The sequence below is a fragment of the Saimiri boliviensis genome, chromosome 14 (assembly GCF_048565385.1).
Source record: "Saimiri boliviensis isolate mSaiBol1 chromosome 14, mSaiBol1.pri, whole genome shotgun sequence".
NCBI lineage: Eukaryota > Metazoa > Chordata > Mammalia > Primates > Cebidae > Saimiri > Saimiri boliviensis.
The window spans coordinates 48,067,422-48,087,470 of NC_133462.1; the positions used below are offsets into that span (position 1 = coordinate 48,067,422).

Sequence of the window (20,049 nt, forward strand, 5' to 3'; positions counted from 1 at the left end):
TCACTCCTGCCACTGTTCCACCATAGAGGTGGGTGCCTAGTGTAGAGAGTTGCTTTACACACGTGGCTCATTCCTCAAACCTGGCTAAGCCAAGCTCACCAGGAAGAAGCTTGAGTGGAAGGCTTCTCTCCAGCCAAGTCTTTCTGTCTCTCATACTAGATGGCATCCTTTGCAGCACACCAGAAGTTATAAGGATGAGGGAAGAAGAGTAGAGGGCCAAAAGAGATTCCATTTTGAGGAAATACTACAGTTTGCTTTGACAGGTGGAATAATCAAGTATGAGTTTTTTGGTCTCAGTTAATAAACTAACCAAAGCCTAGGTAGTAGTAAGGATGCAGCCCTTCAATGGTTGAGATCTCCCAAGAGCCCTCTTTTTCTGAAAGCAGAGAGTTTCTCCCATTCCTGACTCGCCAGGCTGTGTGTCTTCCAGAGTGAAAGAAATTGATGTGACTGTGAGCACCAGCAGAGTGGGTTTAATTCTGACCAAGAAAAGGGAGATGGTTTGCAAATGGGTTGTTCTGGGATCCTGGGAGAAGAACATTATAGCCAGAGATATTAGATTTTCACTCTAGACTTTAAGGAGACAGTTTTTGTTGTTGTTGTTGTTTTTGTTTTTTTGAGACGGAGTTTCGCTTTTGTTACCCAGGCTGGACTGCAATGGTGCGATCTTGGCTCACCACAACCTCCGCCTCCTGGGTTCAGGCAGTTCTCCTGCCTCAGCCTCCTGAGTAGCTGGGATTACAGGCATCCGCCACCATGCCCAGCTAATTTTTTGTATTTTTAGTAGAGGGGTTTCACCATGTTGACCAAGATGGTCTCGATCTCTTGACCTCATGATTCACCCACTTTAGCCTCCCAAAGTGCTGGGATTACAGGCTTGAGCCACCGTGCCCGGCCTTTGTTTTTGTTTTTTAATTAAAAGATTGGGGGCTGGGTATGGTGGCTCACACCTGTAATCCCAGCACTTTGGGAGGCTGAAGCAGGTGGATCACCTGAGATCGGGAGTTTGAGACCAGCTTGGCTAATATGGAGAAACCCCGTCTCTTAAAAAGAAAATACAAAAATTAGCCGGGTGTGATGGCGGGCGCCTGTAATCCCAGCTACTCGGGGGGCTGAGGCAGGAGAATCACTTGAATGGGGAGGCGGAGGTTGTGGTGAGCTGAAATTGCGCCATTGCACTCCAGCCTGAGCAAGAAGAGCGAAAGTTTGTCTCAGAAAAAAAAAAAAAAATCTCCCAGGATCCCAGAACAACAAAAAAAGATTGGGTACAGGAATGGTGGCTTATGCTGTAATCTCAGCACTTGGGAGACTGACGTGGGAGGATCACTTGAGCCCAGGAGTTCGAGACCAGCCTGGGCAGCATAGCAAGACCTCGTTTCTACTAAAAATAAAAATAAAAAATGTTAGCAGGGCACGATGGTGCATACTTGTGGTCTCAGCTACTCAGGAGGCTGACGTGGGAGGATCTTTTGAGCCCAGGAGTTTGAGGCTGCAGTGAGCTGTAATTGCACCACTCTGATTGCACCCAGGTGTCACTCTAGCCTGGGTGATAGAGTGAGACTCTGGCTCTAAAAAATTTTTTAAAAAAGTCCACCAGACTGCCCCTGAGCTGCCATCATGAATACCAGCCATGTGCAGCCTATCGAGCTGGCCAGGGTCACCAAGGTCCTGGGCAGGACCGGCTCTCAGGGACAGTGCATGCAGGTGCGCATGGAATTTAGGGATGACACAAGCTGCTCCATCATCCGCAATGTAAAAGGCCCCGTGCGCGAGGGCCACGTGCTCACCCTGTTGGAGTCAGAGCGAGAGGCCGAGTTAGGTTGCGCTGAGCTTGGTTGCTCACTGGGCCTTGAATGTTGGATTCGACCACTTGAGATGGAAATGGTGTGTCACGACCTGCTCCTTTATTTTGTGCCGCCACAGTAAATAGAGATGGACCTTTAAATACAGCGTTTGTGATGCAAAAAAAAAAAAAGTAGGAAAAAAAAAAAGCTTATACAACTAATTTGAGAGGAGACAAAGTTTGAGTCTAGGTCAAAGAACCTCTAGAAACTGTGTTCCTTCTGTGCTATGCTGAAGGGGCCTGTGAGAAAAAATATGTTTATGAAGCTTGAGTCCTGAATGAGGTGGAGCTTCCCCAGGAGCCAATAATGACAGAAGGGGTTCTTAAAGTCATTTCTGGAAGAGCTTACGATCACAAAGGTTTAAGTTAATCAGATCCTGCTAAAATGGAACTCATTCTGGGAGGCCGAGGCGGGTGGCTCACAAGGTCAAGAGATCAAGACCATACTGGTCAATATGGTGAAATCCCATCCCTACTAAAAATACCAAAAAAAAAAATTAGCTGGACATGGTGGCGCACGCCTGTAGTCCCAGCTACTTGGGAGGCTGAGGCAGGAGAACTGCTTGAACCTAGGAGGCGGAGGCTGCGGTGAGCCGAGATCGCTCCATTGCACTCCAGCCTGGGTGACAAAAGCAAAACTCCGTCTCAAAAAAAAAAAAAAGAAAAAGACCTCATTCATTTATTCATTAATTTGACAAACATCTTGATTGTTTACCAGTGACTTTAGGTACTTTTAAGTCATTGAGTGGTGGAAATATGGGTTGCCTTGTGAACTTATAAGTGGGGCCTTTTTGGTGGTCAGAATTCTTGGAGGGAATTAAGTGTTTGCAGAGATCTGAACAATGAGTAGGAATTGGGGCAGGATGGGGAATGGAGTGTGGTGAAGGAGGTGAACTGAAAGCAGTTTAATCTGGCCAGGGCCACTGAAGGACTTTGCATTTTATCTTTTGTGCATTCATTCCACTGTTATGCATTGAATGTGCACTGACACTCTTCTACCCGCATAGCAGTGAAGAGATGGGTAAAATCCTTGCCTGGTGCTTGGGGTTCTGAGAAAACTTAGTTCACTCGTAGTTCTTGTTCACTAAGAGTAGTTCACTAAGAGTTAAACCAAGCTTTTTAATGTTACTGACAGGAATTCTATACTGATAGATAGGGAATTACTTGGAGAGGTTTTCTAGTTGAACTCAAAAGTTGAGAAGGACTCTCATGGTAATCCTATACATTATACAGGGTAGAGACAAAAGGTGGATTAGTTAATGATTGGTTAATTGTTCATTCAGCAAAAACATCTTCAGTGCCTCTGCTCATTCATTCCTACATTCATTCATTCATCAAATGAGGGGCAGTGTAAATTCAGCAGATGGTTTTGGCTGTGGAACCAGATTGCTTGGGTTCAAAACCTGGCTCCACCACTTACAAGCTGTGTGACCTTGGAAATGTTATTTAATTTCTTTTTTCTTTTTTTTGAGACGGAGTTTCGCTCTTGTTGCCCTGCCTCAGCCTCCCAAGTAGCTGGGATTACAGGTGTATGCCACCATGCCTAGCTAATTTCTTATATTTAGTAGAGATGGGATTTCACAATGTTGATCAGGCTGGTCTCACACTGCTGGCTTCAGGTGATCCACCTGCCTTGGCCTCCCAAAGTGCTGGAATTACAGGTGTGAGCCACCACGTCTGGCCAGAAAAGTTATTTAATTTATCTGTGCATCAGTTTCCTTACATGTAAGATGGGGGAAATAATACCAGAAAATTTTGTTGTAAAATGAAATGAGATAATTAATGAACTGCTTAGAGGAGTGCCTGATGCATGTAAAGGGTGACTCAGTAGCTCATGGTTCTTGTAATTATTATCCCTCAATAGCAGGTTTGTGCTAAACTCTAAGAATACAAGCTTGAATTGAGTGCGGTCCCTGACCTTGAGGGAACCACGTTGTACCCCCCCCCCCCAAATGCAGGTAAATGGATGAGTTTCTTCATGGAGTGGGGTAATTTTTTCTTTTCTTTGCTTTTCTTTTTTTTTTAAAGATGGGGTTTCACCATGTTGGTCAGGCTGGTCTTGAACTCCCGACCTCGGGTGATCTGCCTGCCTTGGTCTCCAAAGTGCTTGGATTACAGGTGTGAGCCACCTCGCCTGGCCTGGAGTGGGGTAATTTTATAAGCTTAATGTGAATCAATTGTGGTAGGGTGCCCTAAGAGTTAATATATACAGTCTTAGGCAGCATTTCCTAGAGATTATAGAAACTAGAACTGTGGTGTTTATTGTTTTGGAGATCTCTTAAACTCTTAAGAATCTGATAAATGCTATGGGGTGATTATCTGGAAAAATACATTATAATTTTGCCTTCATCAAACAGCCTCCGAACCTCTGATCCTATGACAAGGAGCTGTTAAGTCTTCTCCTCTGGGTTGGTCAGACCACCCTGAGAACATAGTATTAGCATGTACTTTGTGTAAGCATCCTGGGGGAGACAAAGATAAATAAAGAGGTAATCCATACAGTTTAAAGACTTAGTGGAAAAGAATGTTTTGTATGTAATGAGATGTTTGTAGATACAAGTTGAAATGATGAAAGTATTGTGTTCAGCTTGGGCAGTGGAACGAGGCTTTATCCATACAAAAAGTTTAAAAATTAGCTGGGCATGGTGGTATGCACCTGTACTCCTAGCTACTTGAGAGGCTGGGGTGGGAGGATTGCTTGACCCGGAGAGTTTGAGGTTACAGTGAGCTATGATCATGCCACTGTACTCCAGCCTGGGCAACAGAGACAGACCCTGTCTCTTTAAAAAGTAAACAAAGAGGTCAGGTGCAGTCACTCATGCCTGTAATTACAACACTTTGGGAGGCCAAGAAGGGCAGATCACTTGAGGTCAGGAGTTCAAGACCAGCCTGCCCAACATGGTGAAACCCTGTCTTTATAAAAATATAAAAAGTAGCCAGGAATAACAGCAGGTGCCTATAATCCCAGCTATTCTGGAAGCTGAGGCAGGAGAATTGCTTGAATCTGGGAGGTGGAAGTTGTAGTAAGCAGAGATCATGCCACTGCACTTCATCCTGGGCAATAGAGCAAGACTCCATCTCAAATACCAAGGCCAGTGCAGTGGCTCACGTCTATAATCCCAGCACTTTGGGAGGCCGAGGCAGGTGGATCATGAGGTCAAGAGATCAAGACCATCCTGGTTAACATGGTGAAACCCTGTCTCTACTAAAAATACAAAAATTAGCTGGGTGTGGTGGCCTGCGCCTGTAGTCCCAGTTACTTAGGAGGCTGAGGCAGGAGAATTGCCTGAACTTGGGAGGCAGAGGTTGCAGTGAGCCGAGGTTGTGCCACTGCACTCCAGCCTGGTGACAGAGTGAGACTCTGTCTCAAAAAAAAAAAAAAAAAAGTATTGGTAACTGTGTTAATAAACAAATAAGAGGTTATCTTTAGTCTTTATTCAGTGCTCAGTCACCCAGGCTGGAGTGCAATGGCATGATCTCAACTCACTGCAGCCTCGCCTCCTGAGATTAAGCAATTCTCCTACCTCAGCCTCCAGGTAGCTGGGATTATAGGCACCTGCTGTCATGCCCGGCTACTTTTTATATTTTTGTAGAGACAGGGTTTCACCACGTTGGGCAGGCTGGTCTTGAACTCCCACCTCAGGTGACCCCACTGCCTCAGCCTCTCAAATTTCTGGGATTACAGGTGTGAGCCACCACACCCAGCCATCTTTATTCTTAAGATTAGTGGGCTAATGTCTATAAAAGTGCTTTGTAGCTATATATAGCTGCACAAATAAAAGCTGTTCTTTTTATTCTAATCACTAGCAGGGGTAATCCAAAACAGAATGCACATGCATGCAGTAGAGCACATTAAAAATTATAAAAATGTTCAAAAGAAAGCAAAGTCACTTTTATTTGTGAGGGACATGCGATGGCTCTAATATAAGAGCAGGTACTGCTGGGTGCAGTGGCTCACACTGTAATCCCAGCACTTTGGGAGGCCAGGCGGGTAGATCACTTGAGTTCGAGATCAGTCTAGGCAACATGGTGAAACCCTATCTACCAAAAATACAAAAAATTAGTCAGGTCTGGTGACATTTGCATCCGTAGTCCCAGCTACTCAGGAGGGTAGGGTGGGAGGATTGCTTGGGCCTGGAAGGCAGAAGTTACAGTGAGCCAAGATCCTGCCACTGCACTCCAGTCTGGGTGACAGATCAAGACCCTGTCTCAAAAAAAAAAAAAAAGAAGAAGAACACGATTAGAGCTGCCCCGCAGGAAGATTATCCTGGCAGTGGAGAGCAGATACTTTAGGGGTCAGCAAGGTGACAGACTAGTTAGTGGTCTGTCTCAATCATTCAGGTGAGATAAAGGAATAATAAATTTTTTTTGGTGCCCAATAAAATAATTTTTCAGGTAAGAGAATAATCATTCGGGTAAAAGAAAGGAATAACAATTGTGTTTGGTGCCCAATATATGCTTTGCATAGGTTATTTCACTTAGTGAAAGTCATCAGAGGCTTGGAAAGGAATGGACCCATCTAAGAGAGATTAGAACAGGAAGGCTGGGGGATTTCCTTTCCTGAAGGATGGGAGAGGTCCGGGCGCGGTGGCTCATGCCTGTAATCCCAGCACTTCAGGAGGCCGAGGTGGGCAGATCACCAGGTCAGGAGTTCGAGACCAGTCTGGCCAACATAGTGAAACTCCACCTCTACTAACAATACAAAAAATTAGCCGAGTGTGGTGGTGTGCGCCTGTAATCCCAGCTACTCCAGAGACTGAGGCAGGAGAATTGTGTGAACCTGGGAGGCAGGGGTTGCAGTGAGCTGAGATCACAAGATTGCACTCCAGCCCGAGACACCATCTCAAAAAAAAAAAAAAAAAAAAAAAAATCAACGGGAGAGGTAGCTGGGTACAGTGGCTTACCCCTGTAATCCCAGCCACTTGTGAAACTGGGGTGGGAGGACTGCTTGAGACTGGGAGGTCGAGGCTGCAGTGAGCCATGATCACTATGCGACAGATTACACCACTTCACTCCAACCTAAATGACCCAGTGAGACCTTGTCTCTTTTTTTTTTTTTTTTGAGACGGAGTTTCGCTCTTGTTACCCAGGCTGGAGTGCAATGGTGCGATCTCGGCTCACCGAAACCTCCGCCTCCTGGGTTCAGGCAATTCTCCTGCCTCAGCCTCCTGAGTAGCTGGGATTACAGGCACGTGCCACCATGCCCAGCTAATTTTTTTGTATTTTTAGTAGAGACGGGGTTTCACCATGTTGACCAGGATGGTCTCGATCTCTCGACCTCGTGATCCACCCGCCTCAGCCTCCCAAAGTACTGGGATTATAGGCTTCAGCCACCACGCCCGGCAGACCTTGTCTCTTAAAATTAAAAAAAAAAAAAGCTCACGCCTGTAATCCCAGCACTTTGGAAGGCCGAGGCTGAGGTCAGGAGTTCGAGACAGTCTGACCAACATGGAGAAACCCCATCTCTACTAAAAATACAAGATTAGCCGGGCGAGGTGGTGCATGCCTGTAATCCCAGCTACTTGGGAGGCTGAGGCAGGAGAATCGCTTGAACCCAGGAGGTGGAGGTTTTGGTGAGCTGAGATCAGGCCATTGCATTTCAGCCTGGAAAACAAGAGCCAAACTCTGTCTGGAAAGAGCACTGGAAAGGGAGTGTAAGGACCTGGACTCGTTCTTCTTGTCTCACCTCTATCGCTGACAAGCTGTATGACTTAACACCATCCCCCTTGCTCACTGGTTCTCTTGTCTACCAAGCTGTGGGGTGTTTGTTTGCTTGTTTATTTATTTTAATTTTTTTGAGTGGCCTGGGAGAGTGAAATGTTCTGGAATGTTGGGGGGAGAGCGTGGTGGTGTTCCAGAATAATCACCAATATCAGCTTAAACACTTACTCAAATGTGATGTGCCTGGGTTTCCACAACAGAATGGGAAAAAGACTATGAAGTTTGGGCCCGCACACGTTTCAGTTTAACTCTTGATTCTATTGTTTATAAGTTGTGTGACCTTTGGGCCAATTATTCCATCCCTTTCCTGTTTTCTACTTTCCGCTTCCATAAAAGAAGGATAATAACATCCACATTTAAGGATTGTTAGGAGGACTAAATAAGACAATACCTGGCATAAAACACCAGAGAGGGAAGAAAGGTCTGTTTCCTTCCTTCTATTTCTGTGATACTCATGTTCATGTAATTTCCCTTCTGTCTCCCCACTTCTCTGCCTCCCTTCTCTTTCCCTTTCACCAGCACAAAGTGTAATACCCTTACTCTTTCGACAGTGGGTTGTACTAGTTTCTGAGACCTTGTAAAGGCACATACATGGGGAAGGTATTTCAACATGGTTCCTGTGGACTGTTGGCGAAAGATGCTTGTACAAACAGTCACACCCTGGCCGCTCATCCAGCTGAAACAGTCTGTGAATCACTGCTGAGAATGACCTCTGACTGGCTATCCTGGGGGACCCTAGGTGAGGGTCACATGGGCAAGGGGCTGGTGGAATGTGAGTGTGCTATAGTGTGCCAGGTGTTCACCCCTCTGCTGAGTGTCTCCTTTGCTTAGTGTAGACTTAGGTTCTCCCTTAAGGACATCTCTGTCTCCCTTGGGACCCTCCTGTGCAAATTGGGGGATAAGAAATCGGAAAAAGGCATCTGGGCATGTACAAAGCAACATCAAAACTAACTGACATGATTCTTTGCTCTATACCCCTCCCCCTCGCTAAAGTCACTTTCTTGTTTCAAAATCTTCATGACAGTTCCATGCACAGAGATGCAAAAATGGTCCATACCATGTAAGGCAAAAGTGTTGCTCTTGTTCCCCAGGCAACAGGGCTACCATTTTTATCAGTGTGACATACAGAGCATCAGAGTATTAAGGAGACACTGAGAAGTGAGGAGATATAGGAAGGCTTAACAAGGGAAGGCTTCTGAGGCTCTTTTTTTTTTTTTCTTTTGAGACAGGGTCTCCCTCTATCACCCAGGCTGGAATGCAGTGGCTCAATCATGGCTCAGTTGATCCTCCTATCTCAGCCTCCCAAGTAGCTGGGACTACAGGGATGTGCCACCATACCCAGCTAATTTTTGTATTTTTTGTAGCAGTGGAGTCTCACTATGTTTCCCAGGCTGGCCTCAAAGTTCTGGGCTCAAGCGATCATCCTACTTTGGCCTCCCAAAATGCTGGGATTATAGGTTTGAGCCACTGTGCCTGGCCTTTCTGAGGATCTTGAATTCAGATGGAGAGAGGAAGCAGGAGGAAGGCAAAGGCACCCTCAGTGGTAGCCATGGCTTTGAGGCCCTAAGAGTCAGGTACGAATGGGAAATAAGTATCTACGAGTCAGGTACGATGGGGAGTCCATACCAGGCTGTACGTGCAGGTGAGCAGGGCAGAGGGGAAACTGAGATCTACCGCTGTAACATGTCTAGGGGTGACCAGGCTGACATGGGCAATCCTGCTGGGATACGCTGTGGTCTGGCACCATCAGGACCACTGCCTTCTGCCTTCTTCCCAGCTCCCCCATCTAGGTATCCTTCCTGTGGTTTGAGGATTCTGGGAAGCCACAGGCTATCTCGGAGAGTATCTCAGTTCTTTTTTTTTTTTTTTTTTTTTTTTGAGAAACAGTGCAGCGCAGTGGTGTGATCTTGGCTCATTGCAACCTCTGCTTCCTGGGTTCAAGTGATTCTCCTGCCTCAGCCTCCCTAGTAGCTGGGATTACAGGTGCCCGCCACCATGCCCAGCTAATTTTTGTATTTTTGGTAGAGATGGGGTTTCACCATGTTGCCCATGCTGGTCTTGAACTCCTGACCTCAAGTAATCTGCCTGTCTTGGCCTCCCAAAGTGCTGGGATTACAGGCATGTGCCATCACACCCGGTCTTCAGTTCTCTCTTAAGGCCTTGCACCCTGAATAGGGTTTCTCCTTTGACCTGGGTAAAGTAGAAAGAATCCTTGGTCTCCCTCCTGGGTTCAGTGTCCTTGACTGACCCTGGAGCAGGATATCCTTCTGGCCCGGTACCAGGAAGAATGGAGGCTCCCAACTTGGGAACCACATGGCTATAGGCAGAGGACTCTGGCCACTTAGATCAACCTGGGCTAAGAATAGCCAAGACCCAGGGGTTGGAGGGGTCAGTGCCTTAAAGGGGCAGGCTGCCTGGTGGGCAGCATTGTGGGGACAGTACTCTAGAGAGGGGCAAGAGGTTCCTAGGCATAGAAGCTGAGGCTGGGGGAGGCTATGGAGCCATGAGGCCTAACACTAGAGAGCACCCCGTCTAGCTTTTCATGGCTCATTCCTCTCTGTGAAAATAGAAATCTGCCGGGCGCGGTGGCTCAAGCCTGTAATCCCAGCACTTTGGGAGGCCGAGGCGGGCGGATCACCAGGTCAAGAGATCGAGACCATCCTGGTCAACATGGTGAAACCCCGTCTCTACTAAAAATACAAAAAATTAGCTGGGCATGGTGGCGCGTGCCTGTAATCCCAGCTACTCAGGAGGCTGAGGCAGGAGAATTGCCTGAACCCGGGAGGCGGAGGTTGCGGTGAGCCGAGATCGTGCCATTGCACTCCAGCCTGGGTAACAAGAGCGAAACTCCGTCTCAAAAAAAAAAAAAAGAAAATAGAAATCTTAACCATTTCCAGGGGGCCTGTTGGGTTGGACACTCCCCTCCTCTGACTCTGCTTTTTAAATGCAAATGTCCCTGGGAGGGACTAACACCTTGGCCTCTCACCCCTGTGTAAATGAGTATCAGATGTTTAGGGGTGTTTCATTTTCCTGCTTTTCTCTGGATTGAAAGATGGGAACTGCTTGAAAGCTGGTGTCCCTTTCCTACCCTGGTCTGTGGGGACCCCAGGGCTTCTCTACACCTTCCCGATTTAGGGAACAACCGGCCACCCTGGGGGCCTGCCAGGAGGTCTGGGGGCATTTGGGAAAGGGCCCCTGTGAGGCTCTTCTGTCTGAGGCTCTTTCCATGACATGCTCTTTGCCTGGGTGCCCCCACCATGCTGGAATGCAGGGAAGGAAGAGCCTGCTTGGGGAAGGGCTGGGGCTGCCCCCCTGGGGCTGAGAGGGCCTGTTTTTCTTTCTCTTCTGGGTTTAACCTTTTTTCTCAGACTTCTTTGTCAGTGACACAAAGAATGTGACCTCGGCTGGATGCAGTGGCTCACGCCTGTAATTGGCCTTTGGGAGGCTGAGGCGGGTGGATCACAAGGTCAGGAGATCGAGACCATCCTGGCTAACGTACTGAAACCCCGTCTGCACTAGAAATACAAAAACAATTAGCTGGATGTGGTGGTGGGTGCCTGTAATCCCAGCTACTCAGGAGGCTGAGGCAGGAGAATCGCCTGAACCCAGGAGGCGGAGGTTGCAGGGAGCCGAGATCGCACCACTACACTCCAGCCTGGGTGACAGAGTGAGACTCCATCTCAAAAACAAAAAAAAAAAGAATGTGACTTCACGGGGTCTAGGCCAGCTTCCTTGCTTCTGGGAGAGCTGGTATGGGAGTGAGTGAGCAGGAAGGGTGTCTGTGAGGGGAGTAGGGTGTGTATGGGGAGGGTGGGGGGGATGGGATAAGCGTGGGAGGTGTGCCGTCTGTATGTAGTGGGAGGCGTAGATGTGTGTGGAGTGTGCAGGGGGAAAAGCGTGGGGGATTGGGGGTTACATGCAGTTTGTGTGATCCCTATGGCTTCAGGTCCCCAAGAGTGACTGTACTCTATTAGGGATTGTCTTGATGTTTGAGGAGTTAGCATTAACTGAAGGTATCTGCTGTATCATTAAACTGTGAGTCCAGCTTGCTGCTTTAGGAACAGCATAGTGGCACAGGACAGTGGGCTGGGCTGTGGGCACATGGTAGAGAGCCTTCCTATCCCGAGGGAGGAAAGAAGCATGGCATGGGGGCTGCTCGGTGCCTTAGCCGGTTCCCACGGATGGCTGGCTCTGTCTTTTTCTGCTTGACTTCCTTTGGCCTTCCTCAGCGCTGAGCAGGTGGCTGTCAGCTGCCAGCAGACTACCACCCACACAGCCTGACCCTGCCCATTGGCTCCTGCACCCAGGCTCACAGACAGTCACCCCCATCCTCCCCACAGACAGCACCACCACCTGGGGACTGCTGGCCCTGCCTCCTCCACTGTTATGTGTGTGATCCTTCTTCGTACCGGGGGCTCTGGCACATCTGTGCTGAGTGTATACTTGTAGGGGAGAGCACAGGGCTGGGGCCAAGAGTGTTTCTGAGTGTTCCCGCCATGCCAGCCTCCCTACATCGGGTCTATGACCTTTTCCCGACTCTGCAGCAGCTTTAATGGGAGACACAGTAAAAAGCCACTTAGTCTTAGTGGTCCTCCCTCTCATCTGGGACAGAAAGGAGGACCCTGTCGCTGAGACAAGAGAGAACCTTTCAGACATCTGAGGAAGGTGCTACCAGAAAGCACCCTAAGAATTATTATAATTGAATGAATTGGAGACACTCACTCAAAAAGGAAGTGTCAGCCCCCAGCAAGGATGTCTTCCTTCTGGAGGATGGTCTCGCTGGCATTATTCATTGCCCTCTGGTCAGTCCAGTGCCTCATCCCCTTGCCAAGGGGCTGGGCCCTTGTTTGAAGCACGCTTCAGCATTGCCTCCTTGCTCCTTGCAGACCCAGATGGGTTAGCCCAGCCCCGTCGATCCCGGTGCAGAGGACCTGGGGACGCAGCCTCTCAGCCAGGGCCTGTCTCTCCTCTCTCTGGTGAGCCCTCCAGGCAGAGCCGAGCCTTGGTATGCTGTTCCCTGACTTTGGAGCCCTGGCTGGATGGGAACAGCTGGGACCTGCTTTATGGACTCTACTGAACAGGCTGGCATCCTCCAGGGGGTTTTCCCCACCCACACAGGAATGAATCCTGCAGAACTGGGTTCCCAAGCGCATGAGCTAAGAAGGCTAAACTGCGGCTGGAGGTGACAGTGGTGACAATCTGGGCCTTGCGGGAGACCTCAGTTTATAGGAAGCAAATGCTATGTGGAGGCAAAGCTGAGAAGGATGGTAGATGGGGGAGGCCAGGCCTAAGGAGAGCTACTGTGTCTTCGCCTCCAACTCCACCCATTTTCTGTGTCCTCTTTCAGGGGAGCTGCTTTTGTACTTCACAGCATCTACAGGATCTTCAGAGCATTTAGGGTTTCCTCGGTGTTGCTGTTTGGAAATGCTGTAGTGGTTTCTGATACAGGATGGGCTGGAGGCTAAGGTTGGTCAGGGGAGGTCATCCTGGGACCTTCCTTGTCCCGCTGCCTTTCTCTGGAAGGCCAAGAAAGCTAGAGGAGTCCCTCATAATTACCATGCCCTTAGACGGAACCTGGGGTGAACTGCATGAGAAGGACTCGTTCTTGGGTGAGGGAAGAGTGGGAGGAGGAAGCAGGAAGTAGGAGCCAGACAGAGGAGAGGTGGCTGCTCTGGTTCCTGGGATGATTCCTGGGTTAGAAATACACATGCTGCCAAGACTTACTTTCTTCTTTGCCAAATGTTCCATTCAGTTGATTGCCAGCTTCTGGTCCCTGGCCTTGCAATCAAAATTGCCAGCTCTAGAGGAAGGAAAGTTTTCAGAAGAGCCATAAGCTGCCTCACCTCTTCCATCCTGGTCTCTCCTCATACTCAAAGCCCAGAGTCAACAGGGTATGTGGCAGGAGCTGTGATGTCCAAGGATTCCATGTGTGTGTTCACAACACCAAATGGTTTCTGAGCTAGAACTGGGGTCTCTGAATTGGGGTCAGCAGTACATGAAGACCTGACTTTATGTAGCTGTGTCCCACAGGCTCCAAGCTCCTGGCCCTCAGCTTGTCTAGGACCCAGACGTTCACTAAACTTTTGTGTGCAGGGTGTGGTATGCCCAGAGAGTAGAAGGATGGACAGTAAGTCCTGGTAGAAAATGCCAGATCAAGCCGGGCACGGTGGCTCAAGCCTGTAATCCCAGCACTTTGGGAGGCTGAGGCGGGTGGATCACAAGGTCAAGAGATCGAGACCATCCTGGTCAACATGGTGAAACCCCGTCTCTACTAAAGATACAAAAAATTAGCTGGGCGTGGCGGCGCATGCCTGTAATCCCAGCTCCTCAGGAGGCTGAGGCAGGAGAATTGCCTGAACCCAGGAGGCAGAGGTTGCGGTGAGCCGAGATCGCGCCATTGCACTCCAGCCTGGGTAACAAAAGCGAAACTCCATCTCAAAAAAAAAAAAAAAAAAAAAAAAAAAAAAAAAAAAAAATGCCAGATCATATGGGACTGCTTTAGTTTAGCTAAGAGGACATTAGAGAAAGGATGTATGAGTGGGAAGAAAACGCAAGCTATTGGCCAGGTGTGGTGGCTCATGCCTGTAATTCCAGCACTTTTGGAGGCCGAGGCAGGATGGATTACCTGAGGTCAGCAGTTCGAGACCAACCTGACCAACATGGAGAAACCCTGTCTCTACTAAAAATAGGAAATTAGCTGGGCGTGGTGGCATATGTCTGTAATCCCAGCTACTTGGAAGGCTGAGGCAGGAGAATTTCTTGAACTCAGGAGGTGGAGGTTGCGGTGAGCTGAGATCACACCATTGCACTGCAGCCTGGGTAACAAGAGGGAAACTCCGCCTCAAAACAAAACAAAAACAAAAATAAAAACACGAGCTGTTATTTTCTGTCTTCTCACATTTGGAACTAAATGAGAGGCAACCAGAGGGCTTGCATGCTAGAGAAGAGAAAGACCTTGTTGGTGCATGTGATTCCGTAACAGACCTACTGTCAAGATAAGCTTATAGAGCTGTATACAACCCATGGGTTTTCCATAAGGAAGCAGGGATCAGATGCACATCTGTTGGAGGCTGGGAGCCGGCCTGCTTGACCTTAATACACCTTCCTGCTGGAGGAGTCGGGTTCCTGGCCGAGTGTGTTGATGTTCCCTGTTAGAGCCAGGCTGTGGGAGGGGCAGGTGGAGCTGGCAGCAGGCGTGTGGAGTGAGATGTAGGACAGGGTCCCTGGCTGCAAAGCCAGTGGGATAGGGGGTATGGGTGAGTGTGGATGCTGGACAGACGTGGAGGTCCTCTCTGAAGAGAAAAATCTGGACCCCAAAGGAGTTAAGTCCTTATGGCCTCTGACCCCCTGATCCTGCCTGCTCTTAGGGGAGGTGCTGAGGATCCCTTCCTGGGGCAGTTGTAGAGCTGAGTCTCTTCCCTTAGTAAAAACTATTGAAAATCAGGATGTGCAAGACTGGGGGCTTGAGACCCTGTCTATTCTTCACCACCTTGCTTTAGAGCTCTCCATTTTGCCTGCCCACTGAAGATGGTCCAAGACATGCAGTACCTTTCCGCTTCCTGCTTTATGCCCCAAGAGGGGACTGAATTCTTTATGTATGTGTCTGCCATCTTTGCTAGATTGTAAGCTCCCTGGAATAATTGTGCCACAGTCATCTGAATACTTTTTTTTTTTTTTTTTTTTTTGAGGTGGAGTCTCACTTTGTTGCCCAGGCTGGAGTGCAGTGGCGTGATCTTGGCTCACTACAAACTCCACCTCCGGGGTTCAAGTGATTCTCCTGCCTCAGCCTCCTGAGTAGCTGGGATTACAGGTGCGTGCCACCACACACAGCTAATTTTTGTATTTTTAGTAGAGACGAAGTTTCACCATGTTGGCCAGGCTGGTCTTGAGCTCCTGATCTTGTGATCCGCCCACCTCATCCTCCCAAAGTGCTGGGATTACAGATGGGAGCCACCTCACCTGGCCTTATCTGGATACTTCTAAGTCTTTAGATATGTGTGTGCCTGGCCTGGCAAGTAGCTGGCACTCAACATCCATTGGGATCCAATCTGTGGCTCAGGGTACGGGGAAGAGATGACCCAGACCACTCCAGATTCTACCAGTCCCAAGCAGGACAATTCTGTTAGGGTGCCTTCCAGCAAGACGGCAGGAAGCCTCACTACCCACTGGCTCCAGTGGTGGCCCTGGGGCTCCTCCCATGCTGGCACAGGGACTAAACAGAGCCAGCTCCACTGGAGGGAGCGCCCTCTTCTTTCTGTCCACCCTTTGACTCTGAACCATTGTGTCACTCTGTCCTGACCCCATTTCCTCCCTGGCCAGCCCTCAGCCATCTGTGGGCAACTGTGGGACTGAGTTTGGTGCCTGGTACAGCTCAGACCCTGGCACTGACCTGCTTGGCCATAGGCATGTCCTCTCGCTTCATTAGCTGACTGCCGCGTGCTTTTTGGGATTCCTTTACTCAGGTCCCCTTATCTTCCTGACAGTTCTGAAACCCTAGCCTGTGGGATCAAACCTGGCTGCATATTCGAATCACTGTAGGGGCTTTTGAAGCACACAGCATCCAGGGACTCGCCCTACTGAGTCAGAACCTCCAGAGTAGAGGCAGGGAATGTGTATATTTTTAAAACTTCCCAGATGACAATTGCAGTCACTCAAATGTGGAGTGTACATTAGCTAATGTTATTGTTGTCAATGTTAAGTTTTGTGGGTATGTTCATGGCCTTGTGTTTACATAGGAGGATGCCCTTGCTTTTAGAGATTCAGGCTGGCATTTTTAGAGGCAAAGAATTTCTTTTTTCTTTTTCTTTTTTTTTTTTTTTTTTTGTTTTGTGATGGAGTCTTGCTCTGTCACCCAGGCTGGAGTGCAGTGGCGTGATCTCAGCTCCCTGTGACCTCTGCCCCCCCGGTTCAAGCAATTCTCTGTCTCTGCTTTCATATAGCTGTGATTACAGGCATGTGCCACCAGGCCTGGCTAATTTTTATATTTTTAGTAGAGACGGGGTTTCATCATGTTGGCCAGGCTGGTCTCGAACTCCTGACCTTGTGATCTGCCTGCCTTGGCCTCCTAAAGTGTTGGGATTACAGGTGTGAGCCACTGCACCTGGCCAAAGTGTTTCTTACAAACACTTTGGAAAGGGCATCTTACTTTCAAATGGTAAAGCAGAGCAAGAGAGAGCAAATGTGGGGAAATGTTCACAATTATTGCAGGCAGGTGGTAAAACAGGCACCTCTGTTTTCTAAGAGGTAGACATTAGGAGAGAACGCAGCCTGAACCACCAAGGTGTGTAACTCCAGGAGGCACCAGTCACATGGTTTTCGTTTTATGTGGTTGAGATAATCATTCATATGGAATTTAGGATGTGTGGGGTACCCGCTGTGTACCCTTCCTCTTTTTTTTTTTTTTTTGGAGACAGAGTTTCGCTCTTGTTAACCAGGCTGGAGTGCAATGGTGCGATCTCGGCTCACCGCAACCTCCGCCTACTGGGTTCAGGCAATTCTCCTGCCTCAGCCTCCTGAGTAGCTGGGATTACAGGCACGCACCATCATGCCCAGCTAATTTTTTGTATTTTTAGTAGAGACGGGGTTTCACCATGTTGACCAGGGTGGTCTCGATCTCTCGACCTTGTGATCCACCCGCCTCGGCCTCCCAAAGTGCTGGGATTACAGGCTTGAACCACCGCGCCCGGCGTACCCATCCTCTTTCAAGGGACCTACATGGCTATTTGTTTTTATACAGAATTCCTAGTAGCCCTTGAAGACTAAGAGAATAGAGCAATTTTTGTTTTGTTTTATTTTTTTGAGACAGGGTTTCTGTCACCCAGACTGGAGTGCAATGGCACCATCATGGCTCACTGTAGCTTCAAACTCCCAGGCTCAAGCAATTCTCCCACTTCACCCTATCAAGTAACTGGGACTATGGATGCATGCCACTATACTCAGCTAATTTTTTTTCCCATAGGGATGGGGTCTCACTATGTTGCCCAGGCTGGTCTTGAGCCCTGGACTCAAGCAATCCTCCCATCTCAGCTTCCCAAAGTGCTGGGATTACAGACATGAGCTATCACACCTGGCCCTGGAGCAATTTCTAATGTGGAGCCTGACAGAGAACTGAATTGGGAAGCGGGGAGGTAGGAAACATGAAACCCTGATTCCTAAAATACTTTTTGCGTGTCCTCTAGTCCTGGAAAATGAAATCTAGGTCTTGAGTTTTTAGAGGAAGCCAGCTCGCTGTGTTTCAAGGTCATTGGGACTGGTTGCTTCTGCCTTTCCCCTTTCCCTTAATGGAGTTCCCTTGAGTCTGGCTGCTGCTCTCTGAACCTTCACTTCACCTTGGGGGTGGCCCTCCTGGTCCTGTGGAGGATACTGTTTGTCCTATTTCATCACCATATCTCAGCATCATAGCGAGCTGAGTGCTGAGCCTTTGGGAGGAGCATTGCCAGTGTGGCCTCGGGCCAGAGATCTGTCAGAGGGCTGGGCTTCCTTCCCTGTGTTGCTGAGACAGTCTAGTGGCGGCCTGGCCCGGAGCCAGGGGGATGTTGGTTAGAGAGGGGTAGCTCACTTTTCCTCCGTCTGAATTCCAGTCTGGGAAGAACCTCAAAAACAGCGCCTGCGTGTATCACCCTGGGACCTTTCCTTCTCTTTCATGTGATTTTGGAGTCCTCTCAGAGATTCGACCTAAGGAATCAGTAGGTTGGAATCAAGGAATCCCAGAGCTGGAAGGCACCGTGTGTGGTTTTCTTGCCATCTTTGCACCTGCCTTACAGATGCCAACCCAACCTGGTTAATTTTGAGACCCAGTCCTGTGTTTGGAGGATGCGAAGGAGCATCCTCCATGTCTCAAAATACCCCACCTCCCAGAAGGTTCTGCCCTGACATTCCAGTTCAAGCTCAGTAGAAATGATGTGAATTTGGAACTTGAGGAACATAGTGGAGGTGATAGATCCATAAACACGTAATTTTGGATAAAATGTCTTAAGCCTATGTTTGAGATAGATACTGGTTGCTATTGGGAGCCAATAGCAAATAGCAAACTGGACCAACTTGAAGCAAATCACAGAGGTGTTACGTAAGTGGTAATGAATGGTTGGAGGGAGAGAGTCTTATAGAGAAATCAGAGAGCCTTTGAAGGATCTTAAGCGGGAAGCTAGGTGATCAGATTTACATTTTAGGAAGAGCCCTCAGGATGTTCTGTGAAAAAGCCTTGAAGGGCCAGGGGTGATGGCTCACGCCTGTAATCCCAGCACTTTGGGAGGCCAAGGCAGGTGGATTGCCTGAGGTCAGAAGTTCAAGACCAGCCTGGCCAACATGATGAAACCATGTCTCTACTAAAAATATAAAAATTAGCTGGGCATGGTGGCGGGCGCCTGTAATCCCAGCTACTCGGGAGGCTGAAGCAGGAGAATCACTTGAACCTGGAGGCGGAGGTTGCAGTGAGCAAAGATCCTGACCGTACTGCAGCCTGGGCAACAGAGCAATATTATGTCTCAAAAAGAAAAAAAAGGCCGGGCGCGGTGGCTCAAGCCTGTAATCCCAGCACTTTGGGAGGCCGAGGCGGGTGGATCACGAGGTCAAGAGATCGAGACCAACCTGGTCAACATGGTGAAACCCCGTCTCTACTAAAAATACAAAAAATCAGCTGGGCATGGTGGCGCGTGCCTGTAGTCCCAGCTACTCAGGAGGCTGAGGCAGGAGAATTGCCTGAACCCGGGAGGCGGAGGTTGCGGTGAGCCGAGATCGCGCCATTGCACTCCAGCCTGGGTAACAAGAGTGAAACTCCGTCTCAAAAAAAAAAAAAAAAAAAAAAAGCCTGGGTGCGGTGGCTCACGCCTGTAATGTAATCCCAGCACTTTGGGAGGCCGAGGCAGGATGGATTACCTGAGGTCGGGAGTTCTAGACCAGCCTGACCAACATGGAAAAACCCTGTCTCTACTAAAAATACACAATTAGCTGGGTGTGGTGGTGCATGCCTATAATCCCAGCTACTTGGGAGGCTGAGACAGGAGAATAGCTTGCACTGGGAGGTGAAGGTTGCCGTGAGCCAAGATCACACCATTGCACTCCAGCCTGGGTAACAAGAGTGAAACTCCATCTCAAAAACAACAACAAAAAAGGCCTTGAAGAGGGTAAGGTTAGTAGGGGGAAGAACTCTTAGGAGGCCATTGTAATAGCCCAAATAAGAAGATAAGGGCTTGAATTAGGGCAACCACAGTTAGGATAGAAGGAAAGATTAGCTTTGGGAAGTATTAAGGAGGAAAAGATGGCAGGCCTTGGTGACTGGATAGAGGGGTGAAAGGAAGGGGGACTCTAGGATGACTGCGGGATTTTTACCTTGGGGATCTGGGGGGTGCCATTCACCACAATGGGAAAGCAGGAGCAAGGAGCAGATTGGGTGGGGGGGGGGAAGATGATGATAGTTGAGTTTTGGACATTTGGATTTTGAGATATGAGTGGGCACATAAACTTGAAGGAGAGGTACATATTTGGAA

At 48.7% G+C, this 20,049-nt stretch overlaps 2 protein-coding genes across 3 annotated transcripts in view; both read left to right on the plus strand.

Annotated features, from left to right (window-relative positions):
• PIK3C2B (phosphatidylinositol-4-phosphate 3-kinase catalytic subunit type 2 beta) overlaps nt 1-20,049 on the plus strand; it is an 83,653-nt gene that overhangs the window by 5,702 nt on the left and 57,902 nt on the right. The gene's annotated exons all lie outside the window — the stretch shown is intronic.
• LOC101037008 (small ribosomal subunit protein eS28-like) lies at nt 1,222-11,349 on the plus strand. The gene has a single exon (XM_074384974.1). It carries the CDS (start codon nt 1,618-1,620, stop codon nt 1,924-1,926), a length of 309 nt encoding a protein of 102 aa, XP_074241075.1. The 5' UTR covers nt 1,222-1,617; the 3' UTR covers nt 1,927-11,349.

Coding starts and splice junctions, on each gene's coding strand:
- LOC101037008 (XM_074384974.1), top strand. CDS start 1,618: ATGAATACCAGCCATGTGCAGCCTATCGAGCTGGCCAGGGTCACCAAG.